Source organism: Natator depressus, chromosome 9 (genome assembly GCF_965152275.1).
Source record: "Natator depressus isolate rNatDep1 chromosome 9, rNatDep2.hap1, whole genome shotgun sequence".
Lineage (NCBI taxonomy): Eukaryota > Metazoa > Chordata > Testudines > Cheloniidae > Natator > Natator depressus.
Genome location: NC_134242.1, coordinates 88,251,649 through 88,273,194, shown reverse-complemented (window position 1 = coordinate 88,273,194; position 21,546 = coordinate 88,251,649). Strand labels below are relative to the sequence as shown.

The 21,546-nt window shown below is 44.6% G+C and overlaps 1 protein-coding gene across 3 annotated transcripts in view; it reads right to left on the bottom strand.

The window, feature by feature from the left end:
* Positions 1-18,531, bottom strand: part of TMEM255A (transmembrane protein 255A) — a 54,788-nt gene extending 36,257 nt beyond the window's left edge. For 2 of the 3 annotated variants that reach the window (XM_074962553.1, XM_074962552.1), the window contains exons 1-3: positions 18,396-18,531; positions 12,867-13,009; positions 771-833 (exon numbers count right to left, since the gene is read on the bottom strand). In XM_074962553.1, coding sequence (XP_074818654.1) covers positions 771-833; positions 12,867-13,009; positions 18,396-18,453 — 264 coding nt within the window. In that variant the 5' untranslated portion in view covers positions 18,454-18,531. The remainder of the gene's footprint in view (positions 1-770; positions 834-12,866; positions 13,010-18,395) is intronic. The other variant, XM_074962554.1, reaches the window with a different exon arrangement.
* Positions 18,532-21,546: the final 3,015 nt, after the last annotated feature.

The window sequence follows — 21,546 nt, the reverse complement described above, 5'->3', positions numbered from 1 at the left end:
ACAGAACTCAAACTCTCACAGGCTTCATCCCAGTTTCAGCTGGGCACAGCCCTTCCTCCCTGAGGGTCGGTTGGTCTGTCTGCTTCCCAGTACCTCCTGCCTGGAGTTTGCCCTTCTCCACAGGCTTTCGCAGCTGATGTCTTCCACTTGGTGACTCAGGGCCCTGCAGGAGCCTTCGACTACGCCCTTAAGTGTCTAAAGACGTAGCTGCAGTTTCCTAAGCTTCTCCCCCTTCGCCGCAACTTCCTGATCCTTTTATACTGGAATCACCTGATTCCACTCACCTGGCTCATTCTGTAAAGACTTAGGCCCAGGCTCTCCAGTCCATGGACAAGCCACCCTGTTAATCCATGTAACAGGAGAGTCATATGTAAGGCACCAGCAAAGCAGAAGTTTTGCCTAAGGAAGGACTGTGGGTTCCAGACTTAAAGAGTATTTTCGGGTTATCAGTAATACTATTGTGCTGACTCTTTTTATTCAGGGTTTTTGGGCCAGATCCTCAGCTGGTAAGGTCAGGGCAGCTCTAATGACCTTAATGGAGCTACAGTGAATTACAGCAGCGGAATAGCTGGCCCTTTAAACTTAACTACAAATGAGACAAAGACATGGAAGTTCATTCGTTACTGCTCAACAAGTCTACAAAAATGTAAGGCTGACAAAGGTGTGACTTTAGTGCTAGGCAAACACATTCTAGCACTTTAAAAAGAAGGTTTATTACTATTGTTTTGGTAATTTTTAAAATAAATTAGCTACACAGATACTGAACTTACCATTTGTCTTTTGTTTTCTATCAAGTTTGATCCAATTATTCCAAGAAATGACCCAAAACCAAGCTGAAAAGCAACATATTGCAAATGTTTACATATGGAAGATACCCACCATAGTTAGCATACACACAGAGTAGGGTTAGACCCAGAAGCAACAAAAAAATGTATTTCAAACATTTAACCTTTCCTCTTTTTACAAGAGGCCCAAATTTAAAATCTCATGCAGCTGAAGACAATAAATGCTGGAATCATGTTCGTGGTGTGATGCCTCTAATTCTTCCTACCTGAAATTGCTGAGTACACAATTTACATGGCAATAAAAATTACCTCAAGCATATAAAAATAAAAAATAATATAGAAACATTGTGAAAAATATAAAAACTAAAAATAAAAAATTAAAAATAAAAAAAACATTGGAAAACGGATGCAAGATGAGGATTTGTATTGCTGGTCTTCTTGGAAAAAAGTTGGCCCATGCACGCCCCCTCCAGCAAACATTTACGCACGCAAGTAACTTTATGTATGTGGAGCAGACCCATGGAAATCAACAGGACTATGCAATAAATGTTTGCAAGACCTGGGCCTAAGTGACTGTGCCAAGGATCACCAAAATCTTAAATTAAACAATGAGATTGTTAGTCATTAGAAGTAAATTTTTGTATTTATTGCACTGACATTCATACTAGCACTCATTTAACTTCTTCCATTCCTGCCTCATTTAAAGGGGTGTCACAAGATGCTTTTGAGGACAATTAACAATAATCCTAAAGCAAACTAGTAGAAAATAATCTCACTGCCCTTAGTCAGCATAATGTCTCAGTACAACAGACCCTGCTGTGCCTGTTTTATATAGTCTGTTTATTAACCTAATGATTGAATGCTATTGATCCTCTTATTAAATCTGAAAACCCAATTGATCAGCTGCTGTAGGTTTTGAGGATTTTGGTCTAGATGCTGGTAGCAGCTACCCAAGAAATAAAACAGGGAAGAGTGTCCCTGAATGACCACATTAGAATGATTCAAGGAACAGAGACAAGTAGCTTGTGATCCACATTTAGGTTCTGGAAAAGGAAAATTTGTTTTCTACAACCTATATTAATCGAAATGTCCATGAAATTTAGCCAACTCAAAGTGAATGAAAACAGATGTTTGGATTTAAGTCCTTCCATACTTTGTTTGCAACCCAAATACTTCAGTATTATTGTGTAATGCAAAAGAACCAGAAAATGAAACTGACTGGTCTATTTTCATTGTCCAAACCGAGCAAAAAGGAGGCAAACAGCAAAACTCACAAATATCAAATTACACCTTTTAAAATTATTTCAACATAGGAATCTACAGCACTATCAGCAACAAAGCTACAGATAGCACTTTTCACCCGACAGCGTTTAAGCAGCAGGGCAAGGTGGTTTAGCAGGTATCTAGAGCAGATATTTAAGAAAACTTGCATGTGCCTGTACACAGTTAATCTGACATACATTTAAAGAGAAATGTGCCCTTGGCTGTAGAGAATAGCCACAGACCAAAAGGTGAAATGCAATAATAACTGAAACGGAAAAGTATGAATGAAACTTGTGCACGTGCAGCAGTAACAGTGTCTATGGGCCTGTCCACCCAGTAAAGCAGGGGTAGACAGAAAAATACGTTATTGGTATTTACCAGACTTCATTCATCACCAAAGGGAAAGACAACACAGTGAGCCTGAGTTGTCATGTTATACACTGGTGGCTACATTCAGTGCGGGAAAGAACAAAACAACCAAAGCTGTGTTAGTACTGTAAGAAAGAGATGGCATTTAGGGTGGCATTGGAATCTGCTGTCACATCAAAAGAGTACATAGCTTCCCCGAATGGCCTTTTACACTTACATTTGGATGTAATATGAAGACATCTCAGTAAGCATTGTGTGGCCTCCACAAAAACAGTCACACTTCCAAACCCAGCTGTCTTACAGATCAAGTCTCATGATATTTGGTGATGCTTTTTCTTTTTAAACTCCCAGCTCCTGGACTCGTGTGATTACACGAGAATTTCAGCTTGCCTTAAACCAAACAAGAAGGTTTCTAGCCCTCAGTTGTGGAGAAAAGCTTGCAATTATGAAATCTGAAGTCTCTAAAACCCAAAGATAAATTTATCACTTTTTTTTTTAAAAATCTCATTGTTTTTAAGCCGAGCTTGTAATTTTTTGGGCCTGGCTCATGATTTCTGAACACATGGGGATGGCAATCTTGCCTACACCCACCAAATACTCCCTTAAATATCTTTCACTCCAATTCTCCGCTCACACGTTAACTCAAACTTAAGGTACAAGAAGAAAAAACACACCAACAAAAAGTCTTATCCCCAAAATGTCATCATAAGAATCTGCTATCCAGAGCAATGTCATGCACAAGGTACATTGGCCAAAACAGGCAGGGTCCCTAGGAGGCATAATGGATCATGTAAAAAGGCAACTACTTAGCTAGTTTTGCTAAACAATAAAATTAACCCCAGATATCTTGATGTTGATTTATGCATTTTATGAATAACTAATGGCACGAAAAGAATAAAGTGTCAAGTAATAATTTCTGTGATTTCCCATTTTGATGGTTTTCTTCTGGGGCGGGGGTATCTGAAATGTAACCACCTGATCAGTGGGAGGATGGTTTTGAAAAGGAAATTCGGAAGCCTGCTCACTAAAATGCATTACAGGAAGGATAGTCCAGGACTTAAGGCACTCGCCTGGGACACAGGAGATCTGGATTCCATTCCTTGCTCCGCCACAGATCTTCCCTGTGACCTTGGGCATTTCACTTAACCTCCCCGTGCCTCAGTTCTCCATCTGTAAAATAGTTCCCTGCCTCACAGGGGTGTTGTGAGGATAAATACATTAAAAGATTGTAAGGTGTTCAGACACTGTAGTGATGGGGGTCAGATAAGGTGCTACAGTAGCAATAATGAGTATGATAGATTAGAGATTTGCTCTCAGTTTGTGCTCCTATCTTATCCACCTGCCATGATTTAACTTCTCTTAGCACAAATAATTCGTATTTTATTAGAGTAGCAAGAAACAACTGCAAGCGCCAGGTATTTTTTTATTGTTTGGTTTTGTTTTTCAGAATTGGTCATATAACTTTTTACAGACATGCAACTTTTTGCGGGGGGTGAAGGGGTGTGAGGGCTCTGGTTGGGGGTGCAGGCCTGGAGGTGAGGCCCAGGATGAGGGGCTCAGGGCTGGAGTAGAGGGTTGGGATGCAGGGGTGTGAGGGCTCTGGCTGGTGGGGTGGGGTGGGGTGGGGCCGGGAATGAGGGGCTCAGGGCTGGAGTAGAGGGTTGGGGTGAAGGGGTGTAAGGGCTCCAGCTGGGGATGCGGGCTCTGGGATGGGGCCGGGGATGAGGGGCTCAGGGCTGGAGCAGAGGACTGGGGTGCAGGGGGTGAGGGCTCTGGGATGGGGCCGGGGATGAGGGGTTTGGGGTGCAGGACGGTGCTCAGGGGCTACGGCGGGGAGAGAGGACTCCCCCCAGCTCTTTCTCCCCACAGCAGCAGCACCTGGGCTGGTCTCTCCCCGCCATGGCAGCTCTGGGGTTGGGGCTGCAGGATAGGCACCCCTACCCCAGCCCCAGAAAGTCTGGGCTGGGGGAGGGCTCCCCGGCCGCGGCGGGAGCCCGGCCAGTCTGGTTGTGGCTGAGGCAACACCACTGCAGCAGGTCTGGACGACCTGTCCACGGCTGGGTCTGGGCCACTCCGGCCATGCTTGGGGCCAGCCCTGGCCGCACTGCAGCAGAGTTGGGGTTGGGGGAGGGGTGCCTCATTCCCCAGCAGGTTGGGATCCGGCAGCAGGGACATCCCTCCCCCGGCTGGGGCAGGTCCCTGGGTGGGTTTCTTGAGCGCCTGCACAGCCATGCAGCTTACAGGGAACTTAGGGGGCAACTGCAGATAGTTTTAAATACAACAGACGGAATCCGTCTTAGAAGGAGCCAGCATGGACCTTCTTGCCACACATGCCAATATTATCTCAAAAATTAGGGCCTATGTGAACCCAGAAGCAATGGAAGAACTGCTGGTCAGCAAGAAGCAATCAGGAGAAAAGGCCTCAGGGAAAAAGGGTGTTGTGAATCTTATCTAGAATAAGACTGAACATAAGGGTGAGCTGTCTCAAAGTGTTTTTTTTAGCTGAAATCAGTAACTGGCCGTGACATCATACGTTTGCAAAAAGAGTTATGAATTTGAGGGTTCTTTGTCAGACCCTACCTGATCATGCTGGAGCCTGCCAGAATGAGACGGTTTTCCCTGGGTCTGGCTGATTTGTAAGCATACTGATCATATGCTTATAAATACTTTGTTACTGTGTTGGGGGTAGAGCAATTGTATAAAATAACCATTTGGCCTTTGGACTTAAGAAAGGAATTTATCTCCCATATTAATATTTCCATTATTAAAAATTCCAACAAGGGGTCCCCCCTTCAGACACCTGACCATGATAAGGAGAAGAAAGAAGAGGACATGGGAGGATACGTTTAGTGAGAGCCTGCAAGCCAGGGCTGCATCAGACCAGGAGCAGAGGGCCTGGAGGGTGAAGATTGTAGAGAGAATGGACAGGGAAAGAGCAAACAGGAGAAAGCCCCAGAAGACACAGAGGGAGATGCACCAGGATATAATGGGGCTTCTCCGGCAGCAAACACAGATGCTGCAGTCTTGATAACCTACAGGTCCAACAATCAAGGGCTCACCTCCCTTTGCAGTCGTTGGAGAACTCGATTTGAGCATCTACCTACACATCCACCCCCCAACATTTCACATGGCATCATGGGCTGTTTCACATACACTGACCTGTGAGAGCTACGATTGCTATATGTGTAGCCAATATGAACTGAATTGGACAGGAGTGTTCGTTCCTCTTGTGAAGTTTCGTTAATTTAATTCACAAGTTTTTATTGTATTTGCTTTTTAATTGCACGTTGGAATTTTGCACTGGTTTTGATATGCAATAAAATTTATTTTTTGGTAAATAATTCATTTTTATTACTTCACAATATATGCTGCAGAATGCCAAGTGCTACTGAAAGCGCCCACTACTTGTTATTGTACAGGGCACCAGAACTCGCAGGATCAGTGACAAACACCGAGTAATAATTATGAATATACAATAAGCACTGCAAAATTAATAGGTGCATTACCAGACAGGGTTATAGTCATAAATGTACACCAAGCACCACACAATTCCTAACAGCCCCCAGAACTGCAGGGCCAGACAGAGCACAGTTCACCGCAACACATTACTGCAGCTGACTGTCAAAAAGCTCTTTCAAGGCCTCCTCAGCTGCATAGCTCCGCATTGAGCTCTAATAGCCCTGGTGTCTGGCTGTGCAAACTCAGTCTGGCCATGCGAACTTAGTCTGGCTGTGTGAACTCAGCTGCTCCACCTCGGCCCTCCACCCTGGCAGTAACTTTTACCCCTTTGCCTAATAGATAGTGGGCAGGATACAACATGAAGCTATAACCATTGGGATAGCTTTTTTATTGAGATCCAATCCAGTGAGTAAACAACGCCAGCACCCCTTCAATCTACCAAACATACATTCAACTGTCATTCTGCACCTGCTGAGCTGGTAGGCGAATCTTTCTTTGGTGCTGTGAGGTGGCTGGTGTACGGCTTCATGTGCCAGGAGAGCAAGGGGTAGGCTGGGTTCCTCAGGATCACTATTGGCACTTCAACATCCCCAATGGTAATCTGCTGGTCAGGAAAGAATGTCCCTGCTCACAGCTTTCTGAACAGCCCTGTGCTCTTAAAGATGCGAGTGTCTTCCCTGACCAGCCCACACTGATGTTGGTGAAGTATCCCTGATGTTGAAGGCTAAGATTTTGTCACAAGCAAAAAAGAAAAATTCCCGGAAGCCGTGACCTGTCTGTGGCTTTTACTAAAAATATACCCAACAAAATGGGGATCTGCAGGTCCCCACACCACCTGAAGCAGGGCAGCTGCACAGGGGCTAGGAGTCGCATGCAGCTGCTGGGGGTGGCGGGGTACCACTGCTGCCGGGAGCTGTGGGGGTTTCCCCTGCCGCCTGCAGCTGCTGGGAGCTGTGGGGCTCCCCCGCCACCCGCGTGCTCAAGATTCTGTGACTTCCGTGACCTCCGTGACTAACTCGTAGCCTTACCGATGACCCACCAACCCTTGCATAGCCACAGAAAAGTAGCCCTTCCTGTTGATGTACTCTGTGGCAAAGTGGGCTGGTGCTAAAACAGACGGCAAGCATATCCCTATTGCCTCGCCGCAGTTCGGGAACCCCATTGCTGCAAATCCATCCACTATGTCCTGCACTTTAATGGCCCCCCATACTTACCTGGCAACAGCCCCCATTGTGGATTTACCAACTCCAAAACAATTTCCCACTGACTAGTAGCAATCCAGCACTGCCAGCTTTCGCTGAGTTACTGTCACTCACTTCTTAACTGTCAGTGCAGCTGTCATTCTGGTGTCCCTGTGCTGGAGGGCTGGGGTGAGCTCAGCACACAGATCCAGGAACGTGGCCTTTTGCATCTGAAAGATCTGCAGCCACAGCTTGTCATCCCGAACCTGCCTTACGATGCGATCCCACCAGTCAGTGCTTGTTTCTTGGGCACAGATGCAACACTCAGCTGTCTGCAACTGCTCCGTGAATGCCGCCAATAACCTTGAATTGGTTTTTTCTGTGTCCCACAGCAAACTGTCCCTCCACAAAATCATCATGTCCCCCACTGCTCCGCTTCTTCCTGTGGCTCTGCAAATATCAGGGGATTGTTTGTCCTGTTGATGACAGTAGTGCAGAGCTGTGGAGGCTCCATGAGTCTGTCAGAGATGGCAGACAGTGAGAAGTGCCACGTTTGTGAGATTTAAAAAAAAGGCGCAAAAATGATGGGATAAGGATGGTATTATGGAATGGAGAAAGTTGCACGATGGGAACATGACCCCTTGTTCCCAGTCACCTCTGTGCGAGTTGTTTCTGTCCCACAATGCATCGCCAAAATTTCCCAAAAGACAGTGAACCAGATCATAGCAAGTTGCACACTGGGATGCCTACCCACGGTGCACTGCACTGTGCATTCACACAAGCACTCCTGGTGAGTATGCACAGTGTCCACTCAAGGAGCCAAGCGTGCGCATGCATGTGCAATATCCTAACTGCAGCAACCAGAGTTTGTAGTGTAGACGCGGCCTCAGACTCTCCTCCCAAATTCTAATCCATTTTCAAACACTAATTGTAGTATGTAACTGTAACAGTGGAGACACACCACCACGGAGCCTCCTGCTGGTCGTGCTGGGAATTAGCTCTCTTGGACCACCAGGGTGCCTTTTACTAGAGGTGTCTCACTCGCCTTTACTTCCACTTCCTCTACCACTTCCTGGACTTGCGTTGCTCCTGGACCGCGGCATCCTCTTTGGGACACACCCCTCTGGCTGTGCCCCAGCCCGCTGCCTCCCCCGTTTCAGGGGACAGGCCGTCCTCAGTCCCTCTATTTGCCTCAGCAGCCAACTGCAGTTTCTAGTCTAGCCCCTGGCTTCAGGGGCAAACTGAAGTCTGGATTTAGGCCACTCTCCTCATTGGCAAGTAGGAAAAAAAGGGGGGGGACCCAATCCCACCCGGCCCAGGGACTCTATGCTGGCAGCCACTTACTGCCCCTCCTCCTATTCCCTCTGCCTACTTTCCCTAGGCCACTTCCCCTATTGCCCTACCACCTTCCCTGCCCTTGCTTCAGTCTGGCCATGGTCAGCCAAGAGCGTCCCTACTTCTCCGCTACCCTACCCAGCACTGCAGTATCTCCAGTGCTCCTCTGCAGACAGTTCTTCCCCTTGCCCTCCAGGGAGAGACTGCCTTTGCTCTGTTGAGCAGCCCTTTATATATAGTCTGCTCCAGCAAGCCTTCTCTTGATTGGCTCTCCCAGTGAGCCCTTTCCTGACTGGCTGGGTTCTGTGCAGCCTCTCCAAAGCTGCCTTAACCCTTCTCCTGCCTGTGTGGGGCAGGCGCCCCACCACAGTAATCTATCATTTAAATCAGCTTCTGTACCAGATGACTGGATGATAGCTAATGTGATGCCAATTTTTTAAAAAGATTCCAGAGGCAGTCCCAGCAATTACAGGCCAGTAAGCCTGACTTCAGTTCCAGGCAAATTGGTTGAAACGATAGTAAAGAACAGATTTATCAGACACAGAGATGAACATGATTTGTTGGGAAAGAGTCAACATGGTTTTTGTGAAGGGAAATCATGCCTCACAAATCCACTAGAATTCTTTGAGAGGGTCAACAAGCATGTGGACACGGGGGATCCAAAGGATACTGTGTACTTAAATTTTCAGAAAGCCTTTGACAAGGTCCCTCACCAAAGGCTCTTAAGCAAAGTAAGATGTCATGGAATAAGAGGGAAGGTTCTCTCATGGATCAGTAACTGGTTAAAAGATAGCAAACAAAGAATAGGAATAAACGGTCATTTTTCAGAGTGGAGTGAAGTAAATAATGGCGTCCCCCAGGAGTCTGTACTGGGAAATGATCTGGAAAAAGGGGTAAACAGTGAGGTGGCAAAATTTTCAAATAATATAAAACTACTCAGGATAGTTAAGTCCAAAGCAGACTGCAAAGAGTTACAAAGGGATCTCACAAAACTGAGTGACTGGGTAACAAAATGGCAGCTGAAATTCAATGCTGATAAATGCAAAGTAATGCACATTGGAAACCATAATTCCAACTATACATATAAAATGATGGGGTCTAAATTAGCTGTTACTACTTAAGAAAGAGATCTTGGAGTCCCTGTGGATAGTTCTCTGAAAGCATCCACTCAATGTGCAGCGGCAGTCAAAAAAGCGAACAGAATGTTGAGAATCATTAGGAAAGGGATAGATAATAAAACAGAAAATCATAGTTCCTCTATATAAATCAATGGTACGCCCGCATATTGAATATTGTGTGCAGATCTAGTCACCTCATCTCAAAGAAGATATATTGGAATTGGAAAAGGTATAAAAAAGGGCAACAAAAATTATTGAGGGTATGGAACAGCTTTCATATAAGGAGGGATTAATAAGACTGGGACTTTTCAACTTGGGAAAGAGATGACTAAGTTATCTAAGGGGAGATATGATAGAGGTCTATAAAATCATGACGGGTGTGGAGAAAGTAAATAAGGAAGTGTTATTTACTCTCTCTCATAACACAGGAAGTAGGGGTCACCAAATAAGATTAATAATCAGAAGGTTTAAAACAAACAAAAGGAAGTATTTCTTCACACAACACACAGCCAGAGGATGTTGTGAAGGCCAAGACTATAACAGCATTCAAAAAAGAACTAGATAATTTATGGAGGATGGGACCATCAACGGCTATTAGCCAAGATGGGCAGGGATGCAAAACTATGCTCTGAAGTGTCCCTAACCTCTGTTTGCCAAAAACTGGGACTGGACGACTGGGGATGGATCACTTGATGATTACCTGTTCTGTTCATTCTCTCTGAAGCACCTGGCATTGGCCACTGTCGGAAGACAGGATACTGGGCTAGATGGACCATTAATCTGACCCAGTATGGCCATTCTTATGTTCTTAATTTCAGGCACATACTGAAGTTTCACTGAAGCCAATGAGGCTTAAGCACATGCATAAATGCTGCGTTGAACCAGGGCCTATAAACATAAGCGCAGTTATAATGGGTGGCTGTGCTTTACTTTTCATATCTGAAGTTATGTCAATAATAGCACTTTTACCAGTAGATCTCCAAGTGATTTACAAAGGAGTAGCATTATCCCCACTTTACACGTGGGGAAGCTGAGGCGCAGAGAGCAGAAGCGTCTTGCCCAAGGTCACCAAGCAGGCCAGTGGCAGAGCTGGGAACAGAACCCAGGTTTCCCGAGTCCCAGTCCAGTGCTCTATCCAACAGGCCACACTGCCTCCTGTGAATGCACAAATTAGGCATTCCCAGCAAATAACCCACAGAGCCCTCAGTGTCACAAAGGTTAGGCATCCCACACTACAGCATGACTGTGTGTTGTGTTACCTATATCTCCAAGGCCGGATCCTCAGCTTGTGTAAACAGGCAGGGAAGTCAATGGAGCGATGCCGAGTTATGCCAGCTGAGGATCTGGCCCCAGTTCCTTTTGTTTCCCATGTTAACAGTAAAAAGCAACCCAGGGTACATTTTTATTGAAATTCCCACAAGAAGAACAAAAGCCCAAGGAAGTAATCACTTGATTCAGACAAACATCAATTTAACACAGTTCTTCATCAGCCACCTTGGTAAACTCTGTTTGCACAGAACAGACAAAATAAAGGAAAGAAAGAAATTAGTACTAAGCCAATCAGTTATTAGAAACACTGTCAACACTGTAGAATAGTGTAAAATCTATTATTACAAACTTCAAACAAAACGTAGGACTCCACACAAATTAACTAAGTAGGTGAGAGATAGCATATAAATGAGCTTTCTTTTAAACAAGACACTGCATTCAGGACGCCTGGGTTCCTACTCAAAACTGTTACAGTTCTGCTGCATGACCTAAGACAAATCACTTAACCTCCTTATGCTTCAGTTGCCAATCTATAAAATGGGTATTACTTACTCATAGACTATAGAGCACTTTGAGATTACTGGATGAAAAGTGCTAAGTATTATTAATATGTCTGTGTTTAACGATGACTTCCTACAGAAACAATTCTACCTTTGATCTTTGCACAGATCTCCCAGGGAAATCAATGGGACTAAGAATAAAATGTGACCGAATGAGTCCCTTATGGAAAAAATATCCAAACAGAGCCAAAAACTCGCCTGTTTTCAGAAAAAAACTAATTGTTAACTCAATGGATTAGGGTTTTCGTCTTCTGCCGTAACAAGGGCATTGAATGATCTGTACTTCGGCATGTTCTATTGTAATTCAAATGTGTGAACAAGACTTTCCCAGGGTGCTACAATCAAAACGAAGCCATTCCTCTGGAGCTATAGAAGCTAGCTTCTTTGGGAAATCTCATAGCATGTGCATACCTTCCAGCAGTCTCTTTGAAGGAGTAAAGAGAAACTCCAGAGCGTTGTGAAACACTGGCTATTTTAAGTACATACTGGATAACGCAGCAATAGATTACAATGTTCTCATGTGCAGAAAGGTATGTGAGGTCACCACACATTTCCGTCCAGCCGATTAACAAACTAACAGGCAGGGATGCAATCTGAATAGTCAGGTGGCCCTGCCTGCTACGCTGAGTATGTTAATTAAATCAGTGCCCTCAAGAATCTGAGTGCCAATGGGAACAGTGAAGGGGTTTGTTTTTTTTGCTGACGGAGACACTTTTTTATTGGAGGTACAAACTCTACTGAGATTAACAACACTCCTCATATAGTTCAGACAGCTGGAAAAAGGTAACAACTTTCAATCTCTAGCAATCAGCTCTGGCTTCCAACCAGAGAACTTCACGGTGTTTAGGCTCCAAAATCATATTCCCATCACTAAATAAATGTTTACGCTTTATGAATGATTTTCAAGAGGTCTGTGATAGGATCTTATTTTCCCATTTTAATTTTAAAATAGAAATTGGCATGCTAACAGTTTTGACATGGATCAATCCCTTGTCAGCTTGTAAAACGAAGAAATCCAGCACTAATTTCTTTCCCCTTCTTCAACTGTTCCTAGTTTTTTCCAGTCTGGGGCTGTGACCCTATAAACAACTTTGAATGTAACTTTATACACGATTACACACACGAGCTCAGCGGAACTAATGTTTTGGGCCTTGATTTCCCAGCTGTTTTTGGCATTTCTCTCTTACCCCACACTGGATGAATCAGACTTATGCAAACTAAAAATGTTTTACAACAAACCATATGTCAGCCAAAAATCACATTTATCTGGAGGATTTGGAGCTGTGTAGATCAACATATCATTATTGCGCAAGCCTAGATTGGAGAAGACCGCAATTTGACTGGATGGGATTTTCACATGGACATGAGTTGGAATGTGCAAAACAATAATACATAATAAATGGCAATAAAGTAGCTGAGCAGACGTTAGTATTTAGGAGAGGGTCACCCTTTTATAACATTTGCAGCATTACAAACGACTTTGTAGGCAATAAGTTTTCTAGACCTACCTACGAGTTCTATACTTACAATAACCCCAGGGTAATAACCTCCAACAGTCACATTTTGGGTTCTTGTTGTAGCAGCTAGGCCCACCGTAAGAATTAATACTGACACAATGAGGAGAGTCACAGTTACGTAGAGGGAATTTCTTTTTCTTCTATTGAATGACCCTAAAAACACACATACACAATAGAATTCACTAATTCCATCTGGGAACAGCAACCATTTCCCGAAGTCCCCCTCCCACCACCTAGGGTGACCAGATAGCAAGTGTGAAAAATCGGGACGGGGGTGAGAGGTAATAGGAGCCCATATAAAGCCCCAAATATCGGGACTGTCCCAATAAAATCGGGACATCTGGTCACCCTCCCACCACCACATGCTGTCAAAGCTTGATTTTCTCTCTGACAATGTAATATTCAGCTCTTTTTTATTTCCGTCAGCCATTTCTCGCTTTAGCTGAATATATAAACCACTGTAGGTCTGGAATTAAGTCATATCTCTCACTGTTAGGATATATAGCAATGGATCTCAGCTGGTGTAAATCTGCATAGCTCATTTGCCATCAGTGGATTTATACTGATTTACACCAGATCTAGCCCTTAATGTCTGTGACAATTAAACTAACAAGGAATATTATTTTATTACTAGTACATGTATTAAATAAATTATTATTTAGTCTATTTGCTTTTGTTAAATTAAACAGCCACCATCCACTTTAAAAGTGAAGGGTTTAAAAGGTGATCTCATCACATGATAATAAATACAGGTATCCACAATCTTCTATGTAAATGGGCATTTATAACAACCATTTTTCCTCATCCCAGTTCATAAATATTAAACTATAACTAAGCTGCAGGTATTTTTAGATGCTGTTTGTAAAATGAATTTGTGGATTATTAAAATGTATATAAACTGCCTATAAATACTTAGATTATGGACTAGATTTTTTAAAAATAAGTTTAAATATGTATAGGGTACCTGAAAGAGTGTAAATATAAAGTAATGATTCCATTTGCCAGCAGGAAAACCAGTTGTGATGTTCAAACACTATTTTAACCCTACTTATTCAATGTATATTTTGCAAAGTTTAAATCACTTTGCTGATCAATCCTTCTAATTAAATTTTATAAATTATGTAAACATAGCTGAGTACAAGTCGAGTCCAGCTAGCAGGATAACATATTTCCAAAGGTTCCCCTGCCTGGCTTTCTAGATCGCAAGTGCTCTTGGGAGCTGTCAGGGTGATTCTAAATCTGAGTTATGCGAAGTCTGTGGTTCTTAGAATCACCCAAACAGCAACTTCTAAACATTCTAAGGGCTTCCCCAATAGTCTCCATCTGGTATTATAAAGAACCAGCCCAGGGGAACTGCTAACTCTGCTGGGAGAAGAAAGAACCAGCCTAACAGAGGAGAATCCCACACTCAAAGCTCCCTATTCAGAGACAGAGAAGTGCTGGTCCAGACACGCCCCATCCCCCCCGCCCACTTTAAATACAATGAAACCTATACAGCAATCAGCCTTATGAGACAGCCTTCTGTCTTGAGGCCGTATTCCCCAGGCACATCAGCTGTAATCCCAATTAGCCTTTCTTCCTGGTTTATACAAAGATTTTGTATTGATATATAACGATGTAGGTTAGGGGTATGATTTGTTAGCTAAATAGTTACATTGGTACAACCCTTACTATGGATGCAGTTTTATCAATATAAAGGTGCCTTTTAACAGTTCAGTTTATTCCCCTTCCCATACAGGAATACCAGTAAAAAACTCCCTTATACTAGGAAAACTGCATGCACACAAGATGGATTGTACTGCTTTAACTCTACCTATACAGTGAAAGTGGAACACCTTGTGTTTGTAGACAAGCCCTTAAGAAGGCCACCTCCATTAAGAAACCAGTTTTCTGTAGGTCTCTCGAATGGTCACTGACCAGTACATTGCATTTCACTGTGTATTATAGAAACTCTTTAAGGTTCCCTTCTCCCTCCCTACACACAGTGACATCAGGGCAGCCTGATCAACGTCCCATTGCATCAGATGACATCGCTGTACCACACACTTCAGCATCTTGTTGAACAGCCACTGGGATCACAATTTTGTAACCTCTACTTGTGCAAGTATTTCTGACTCCCACTGATTTCATTGGGACTGCATACGTAAATCAGGTTTACTCATGTGAGTAATGGTCGCAGGATCAAGGAATAATACCTTGTTACCTAGGGAGGTGGTGGAATCTCCTTCCCTAGAAGTTTTTACGGTCAGGCTTGACAAAGCCCTGGCTGGGATGATTTAGTCGGGGATCGGTCCTGCTTTGAGCAGGGGGTTGGACTAGATGACCCTCCTGAGGTCCCTTCCAACCCTGATATTCTATGATTCTATACCAGTAATATTCCGGTTCCAGGCTGACTGAATTAACTTTAGCTGCAGACGTCATGGTCAGTTATCATGCACAGCGACAGCCAGCCAGCTACAAATATTTGGCCCTTAGCTCTGCATACCACTGGCCAGTTAACTTTTCCTGTAGTTTCACTATTCCACCCACTGGCATCCCTCCCGCCCCACCCCGTCACCCACCCCCTGGAGCCATCAACTTCAGCGAAGTCCTTTAACTTTTTAAAAGCAGTCTGAAAGTGCCACCCACTAGGGAAAAAAGTTTCTACATACCGTACATTTCAGAACTAACACAATTTGTCACTGTGGTAGGGGGATGAGTTCGGCTCCAGGGTGGATGCTCAATCCTCCTTTGTTAATGTTATTGATTTGTTTACTATTTCTGATATCCTGTGAAAAAATGCCTTGAAAAATTGGCAAAAACTCAGGGGAATAATGCCTCATGAGTTAACAGCATGAGACTGGGGAGAGCATCTCTAGTACAAGTGCTTACCCACGCTAACATTAACGAACAAAGAACAGGTACAAAACTGCTTCAATAAAAAAAAAAAAAAAAGATTTCAAACAGCTTCCCCTAAAGCCATTTCCTTCAAAGATTGTCAAAGTGGCTCCTAATATCCAGGCCAGATCTCATCACCAGGCCCTGGCTTTTATTGGCTACAGGATGAATTAGTGTGCATGTGTATAGATGGCTAAGTATTTTTCTGTTTTGTATTTTGCTAAATGTGTCAAATAAGTTAACAATGCAAAATATGCCCTGCTAAAGCATTTCAAATCTGTTGACTCTTAAGGAGAACATTTTCTTTGTATTTACTGCCTGACAAATACTAAAATGTAGCTTTCCCTAATGCTCCATTGTTTGTATTTTATTTATTAAATCCCAATTTAATTATTTTTATAAATTTACATTCCAGATGGATACCTTAAATTCTCAAAGACTTACAGGTTTAACTTAGCCAAATGGGCAGAGCTTGTGGAAAGAAAAGTAAAAGAATGCCATCAACTCTTTTATAAAAGAATAACTTAAATTAGTCCTGCATTTTGTCTCATACAGAGTTGCTGTATTAACCAACTTTAATCAACGGTTAATACACAAGCTAGCTTGAATGTAAACTTAAAGTGGTTTAATCTACAAAATAGCATGCAAGTGGGTTTGAATGCATGCTTAATTGTTTTGGGAAGGAGAAAGGAGGAGATAGAGATCAGTGCTGTTTGTGTTGTACGTTTTGCTAACGTATTTAAAATACGTCTGTCCTTCAAAAAGATAATTCATTTTAAACCTTAGGAGTCCTGATATTCACAACTCTTTAATATATAACACATATCCCCACTGGAAGAAACAAGCTAACACCAGTTTCTTAGGTCACTTTTAAAAGTTTAGGGTAGTTTATCTTTATTTGTATTGTCATGTGTATATCATTCGACCATTGACTAAAAAATAAAATGACTATCAGAAGTGGAGAAGATGGCACACAATGAGCACATATTTAACACTTATTCCTTGGTCATTAAGCCTTTTTACCATTCATTTCCTTTATTTAGAATTGTACTAGTGATTTTGTGCAATTATTTAATTGAACATACTTAGATTTGTGATCACCGCATTAAAACATATCTTCCTCTAAAACAAGAAAGAGGCATGAAAAATATATTTATTTGTCATGATTCTCATAAGGATAAATTAAATAGATTGAAAATATCTCTTTCAAAATAGCCAAACAGCCCCATGAAAGCATATGGCCAAAAGTGATACCTGGGGGAGGCGGGACCTCTAGTGTGGGCCAGCTCACTGGATGAAAAGGGGACGGAAAAAGGAAGGGTATGCCATCTAAAGGCATTGTTATTATCTGGCTCAGGCTCACAATCTCTCTAGCGCAAGCTACTTTTACCACTGTAAGACATTGTCACCCACCTTGTACCCTGAGCTGTGACTTCTGCACAAACACCCTTTCAAACAAACCTTGCACAAAACAAGGCGCTCTACATGCATCCGACAAAGTGGGTATTCACCCACGAAAGCTTATGCTCCAATATGTCTGTTAGTCTATAAGGTGCCACAGGACTCTGCCGCTTGCACAAAACAATGTTTATACGTTCAGTGGCTCCCAAGAACAAGTCTACAGCATTCCTCATCATTGCAGAACCTGACCCAGAATTAGTGCTTCATTAAAGCATAAAGCAAGAGCAGGTAGTATTCTTGATACATAAAAAGGCTAAAAAACACATTAGCTTCCTGCTCCCCACCAAATTAGGGAGATAAGGGGGAAAGCTCTTGGAGAGAAGCTATGAATTCTGCAACATTTCCTGAAACATGCTGCTCCAATTGCAAACGGGAAGCTACCTAACCATATAGTGTTTGTTGTAAACCTGCATTGTCCTGTGTTAGACACCCTATTCAACTGAAAATGGATTGCAGAGCCATGCTTGAGAAGCAAATGATTAAACTTGCTCTTAAAAATGTGCAGATTTTTAAAAAATCCTCTGTGGGCACTACCAATGGGCAGGAGGGATGGAAGGCCAGCGCCAGCGTAAAGAGAAGCCACTGCTCGCCAAAGCTTTGCAAAATGTGGCCAGTAACAACAAGTTTAGAAGCCTCACCAGGGCAAGCTTGGAGAAAAGGATGATTTGAACCACTTGCTGCCTGCTCATGCCGTCACTGGTGTGGCTGTGCAAGGGGCCGGAGGCTTGGGCCCCTGCACTGGTGCGTGCACAGAAGCGCCAGCGAAACGCCAGCCACAGACGGTCCCAAGCCGGATCGCATCGCAAGGCGAGGTAACTCCGCTGACTGCCAGCGATTTGCACCGCGGAGCAGGAGCAGCCGGCCCCAGGCCTCTCTCTCGGCATCAACCCGATTCCCTGGCCGGAGCGGGGCCTTGCCGGTGTAAACGGGGGGGCCGCTGCGGGGAGCTGAGCGACCCGCCTTTCACCCGGCTGCCATCAGACCTGCCCGCTTCCCCCAGAGCGCCAGGTGCCCGGGCAGAGCAACGAGGGCGCCGCCGGCCTGGCCAGGGGAGCCGCCAGCCGGCCCCGGGGCAGTGGGAGCGGGGCTGGACGTGCCCTCCCCGGGGCGGGCAGCGGGCGAGGGGCAGGGGGCTGCCTGCAATACCGCCGAGCGACCGGCACTGCCCGCTGCAGCGCCCGGCCCGGCGGGGGGCACTTACCCGCGGAGTCAGGCAGGGGGACGGCGCTGGAGCGCTGCTGAGTCAGGGACTGGCGCATGCTGCCGCTGCGCTGCCCAGCCGGGCCCCGGGGGCGAGCGAGCGCCTAGAAGGCAGGAGCGCGGCGCCTCCTCCCCGGCCCTCTGCGCCCAGCCGCGGCCGCGTCCCCCAGCGCAGCCCGCCTGGCCATGCCCGGGGCAGCTGCTCGGGAGGCGGCCGCTGGCGCCTGCGCAAGGCTTCCCCTGCCCAGCTCGGTGGGGATCCTGCGCCCCACCACCGGAGGAGAGCCCGGGGGTGCCAGCCCTGCGGGCAGCCAGTGTCTCTTCTCCCCCCTCCCCCGGCCCAGCAGCATCCGGGGGCTTGCGGGGCTTCAGCAAAGGTCCCGATCGGGTGGGCGAGTGCGGGAGAAGGGGGCAGCCAGAGAACCATTAACAAGCCCAATAACAGCAATGGCTAGTTCCTGCTAAATCAGTGCAGGGCCACCTGGCAGCGATGCCCAGTGGCCTCTGCACGGAGCCCGGCCGTCACAGATCCCATCCCGTTCGCTGGGACAGGTTGTTTCCAAAGCTTTCTTCCATTTGCAGGTCATCATTGCACGGTTCAGCCCTGCCGATCCCCAGAGTTCTGGGGTGTTCAGTTCTGGCTCCAGCCAGCGCTGCAGACGGGCCAGTTGCAAAGCTGGGCTCCAGGGCTGGGTCCTGATGCTGCAGCTCACACCCATGTGGTTTAGGGGTATTGGCGAGATCTGAAGGTTTTTTTTAACTCATTGCAGAGATGAGAGAAACATGTGACGTTCAACTCCCAGTACTTTCTTCCCCAAAGTTCAGGGTACTTGCCCTGTTTCCAACGGTTGGCGTTTTTCTACATGTCTGAGCTCCTGGAGTCATGTGATTAGGTGAGACTCTGAGCTTTTACTTAAAAAATAAATTGAGTTTCTAGCCCCCAAGGCTGCAGAGAAAAGCTTGAGAGTGGGGACGTAAAAGCTCAAAATCCAGAAGTCAAATAAAGATAACTTCAAATTTATTGTTAAAAATCTTGGGATGACTCATGATTTGTGGGTTCTTGGGGTCGGTAACACTGTGTTTGGATCCAGAGTTTTTCATTTGGATCCCATCTTGAACCTCTAGAATTTAAAGTGGACTAAGACAGCTTTAAAGAGAAGAGGAAACATTCAGATTCAGCATATTCAACTGGTTCTGGGTAAAACTTGGGTGTTTCCTTTAGGAAGGGCTGGTGCAAAGTCTACCCAGGTTCCATCCATTTGTGATTACACCCACCAAATTCCACTCTGAGTTTCACTTTCAAACAAATCCCAAATCTCAAAGCAAATCTTTCTCTAAATCCAAGGCTTCTGCTGATTTTGTGTCAAAACCACGCAAGGAATCACTGGTGTCAATGTAAAACCATAAATCGTCCCAGTCTGGCTTGAGAAGTTTGGGAGCTTCAGCAAAGCTGCTGGCAAACCTGGCCTGAGCTTCATATTCATAAGTAAAACTCAAAACCAGTCATGTTTTATGAGATTTCTGTTTTATCCTGATCATTTCTCACAGCTGTGTAGTAAAATAATGATAACTGAACTGCTGAGTGTTCACTAGGTTTCTCGGTTTCCCCCCCCCCCCAATTTATTTCACACCAGTGGCCCATATGCCCACCTTGCAAATGTTATTTTCATTTTTTGCTGATGGTTGTAGAGGCCAGTCCTGTAAATCCTCTCACTAATGCATGCTTACAGGATTGGGCTCTTCGGTCCTAACCCTGTAAATGAACTATATGCAGGCAGACTCCATTGAAAATCAAAGCAAACACTCCCTTTGAGTCCAATGGGATAGATCAGGCCTTGAGACGCAAGGAATAATATCCCTACGTCTCTGAGAACTTGCCCCTGTAGATTGGGCAGTTGGGGATGTAGCTCATTCTCTGCTAAAATACAAACTTTATTTACTTTTAAAAAAACATGGATTGCACCTTTTTTTGGAATAGCTGTCTAAACTGGCAGATTATTATTGATATTATAGTAGCATCTAAAGGTCAGGACCTCACTGTGCTAGGCACTGTGCAAACATGTAACAAAGAGACAGTACCTTCCCCAAGAGCTTACAAACTAAGTGGGAGACCACAGACAATGCAGGGATACAACAAACAGAAAAGGAGAGCATGAGGAGACAATGGAACACGGGTCAGCTGGAAAAACAGTGCTCAGCAAACCAGCTGCCTACCCATTGTCCAGCTTTTTGTAGGCATCCAGGGAGAAAGGAGTTTAAGGACTTGAAAGAGAACAATGGGGTGGCTATGAGGTTATTTAGGGAGAGCTCCGCCCCTGCATAAGGAGTGGCAGGAGAGAAGGGGTAAAGATGTTTGTTGGAAAATGTAATAATTGGGCAATCAAGACTTTGCAGAACAAAGGTGGGAGGCCAATGACTCAATGGTGTAGCAAAGGGGCCAAGTCTGACTGAGTTGTATATGTGTAAGTTAGGCTGGCTCATGGATCTGGTGTGGGAAAATCCTGATATATAGTTACTGTAAACTCTTCTGAGCGCGCGGACCCGCTGATCCTGCAGAGACTTATGCAGATGCTTAACTTTACACACAAGGGGTAGGGGTCGGAGCTGATGTAAATTGTCAGAGATCCATTAATGCGAATAGAACTATGATGATTCCCACCAGCTGAGCACCACCTGGGAGTAATCCATTTATTTTGCTGGGGTTCTGCACAGTGCATACATTTCAGTTCATGAGTAAATTTTTGCAGGATCAAGCTCTGACTACGAAAATGACAGGGGGGAAGGTGGAATGAACCATCTGCTTCCTTATTTTATGACATTCTTATGCATATGTGTGATCTAAGTCAACAAGTACAGGGCTTTGCTGGGTACTGAGAACTTTTTATCGCACTGTGGAATGCTATACTTGTTTTATTTTAGTCAATGCCTCATAAACACATCAAAATAGGTTCAGCCTACACGTATTGTATTAGGAATTTTACAGGTTGCTTATAAAAAGTTTTAAAAATCAGTGTATCTTTAAAGTCGTCCGAGAATATACTGTGTTTTCATAAGCAATTTTAAAGGCTGTGTCTACATTTAAAATGCTACAGCTGCACTGCTCTAGACGTCAGTGTAGATACTCACTACAGTGATGGGAGGGGTTCTATCAT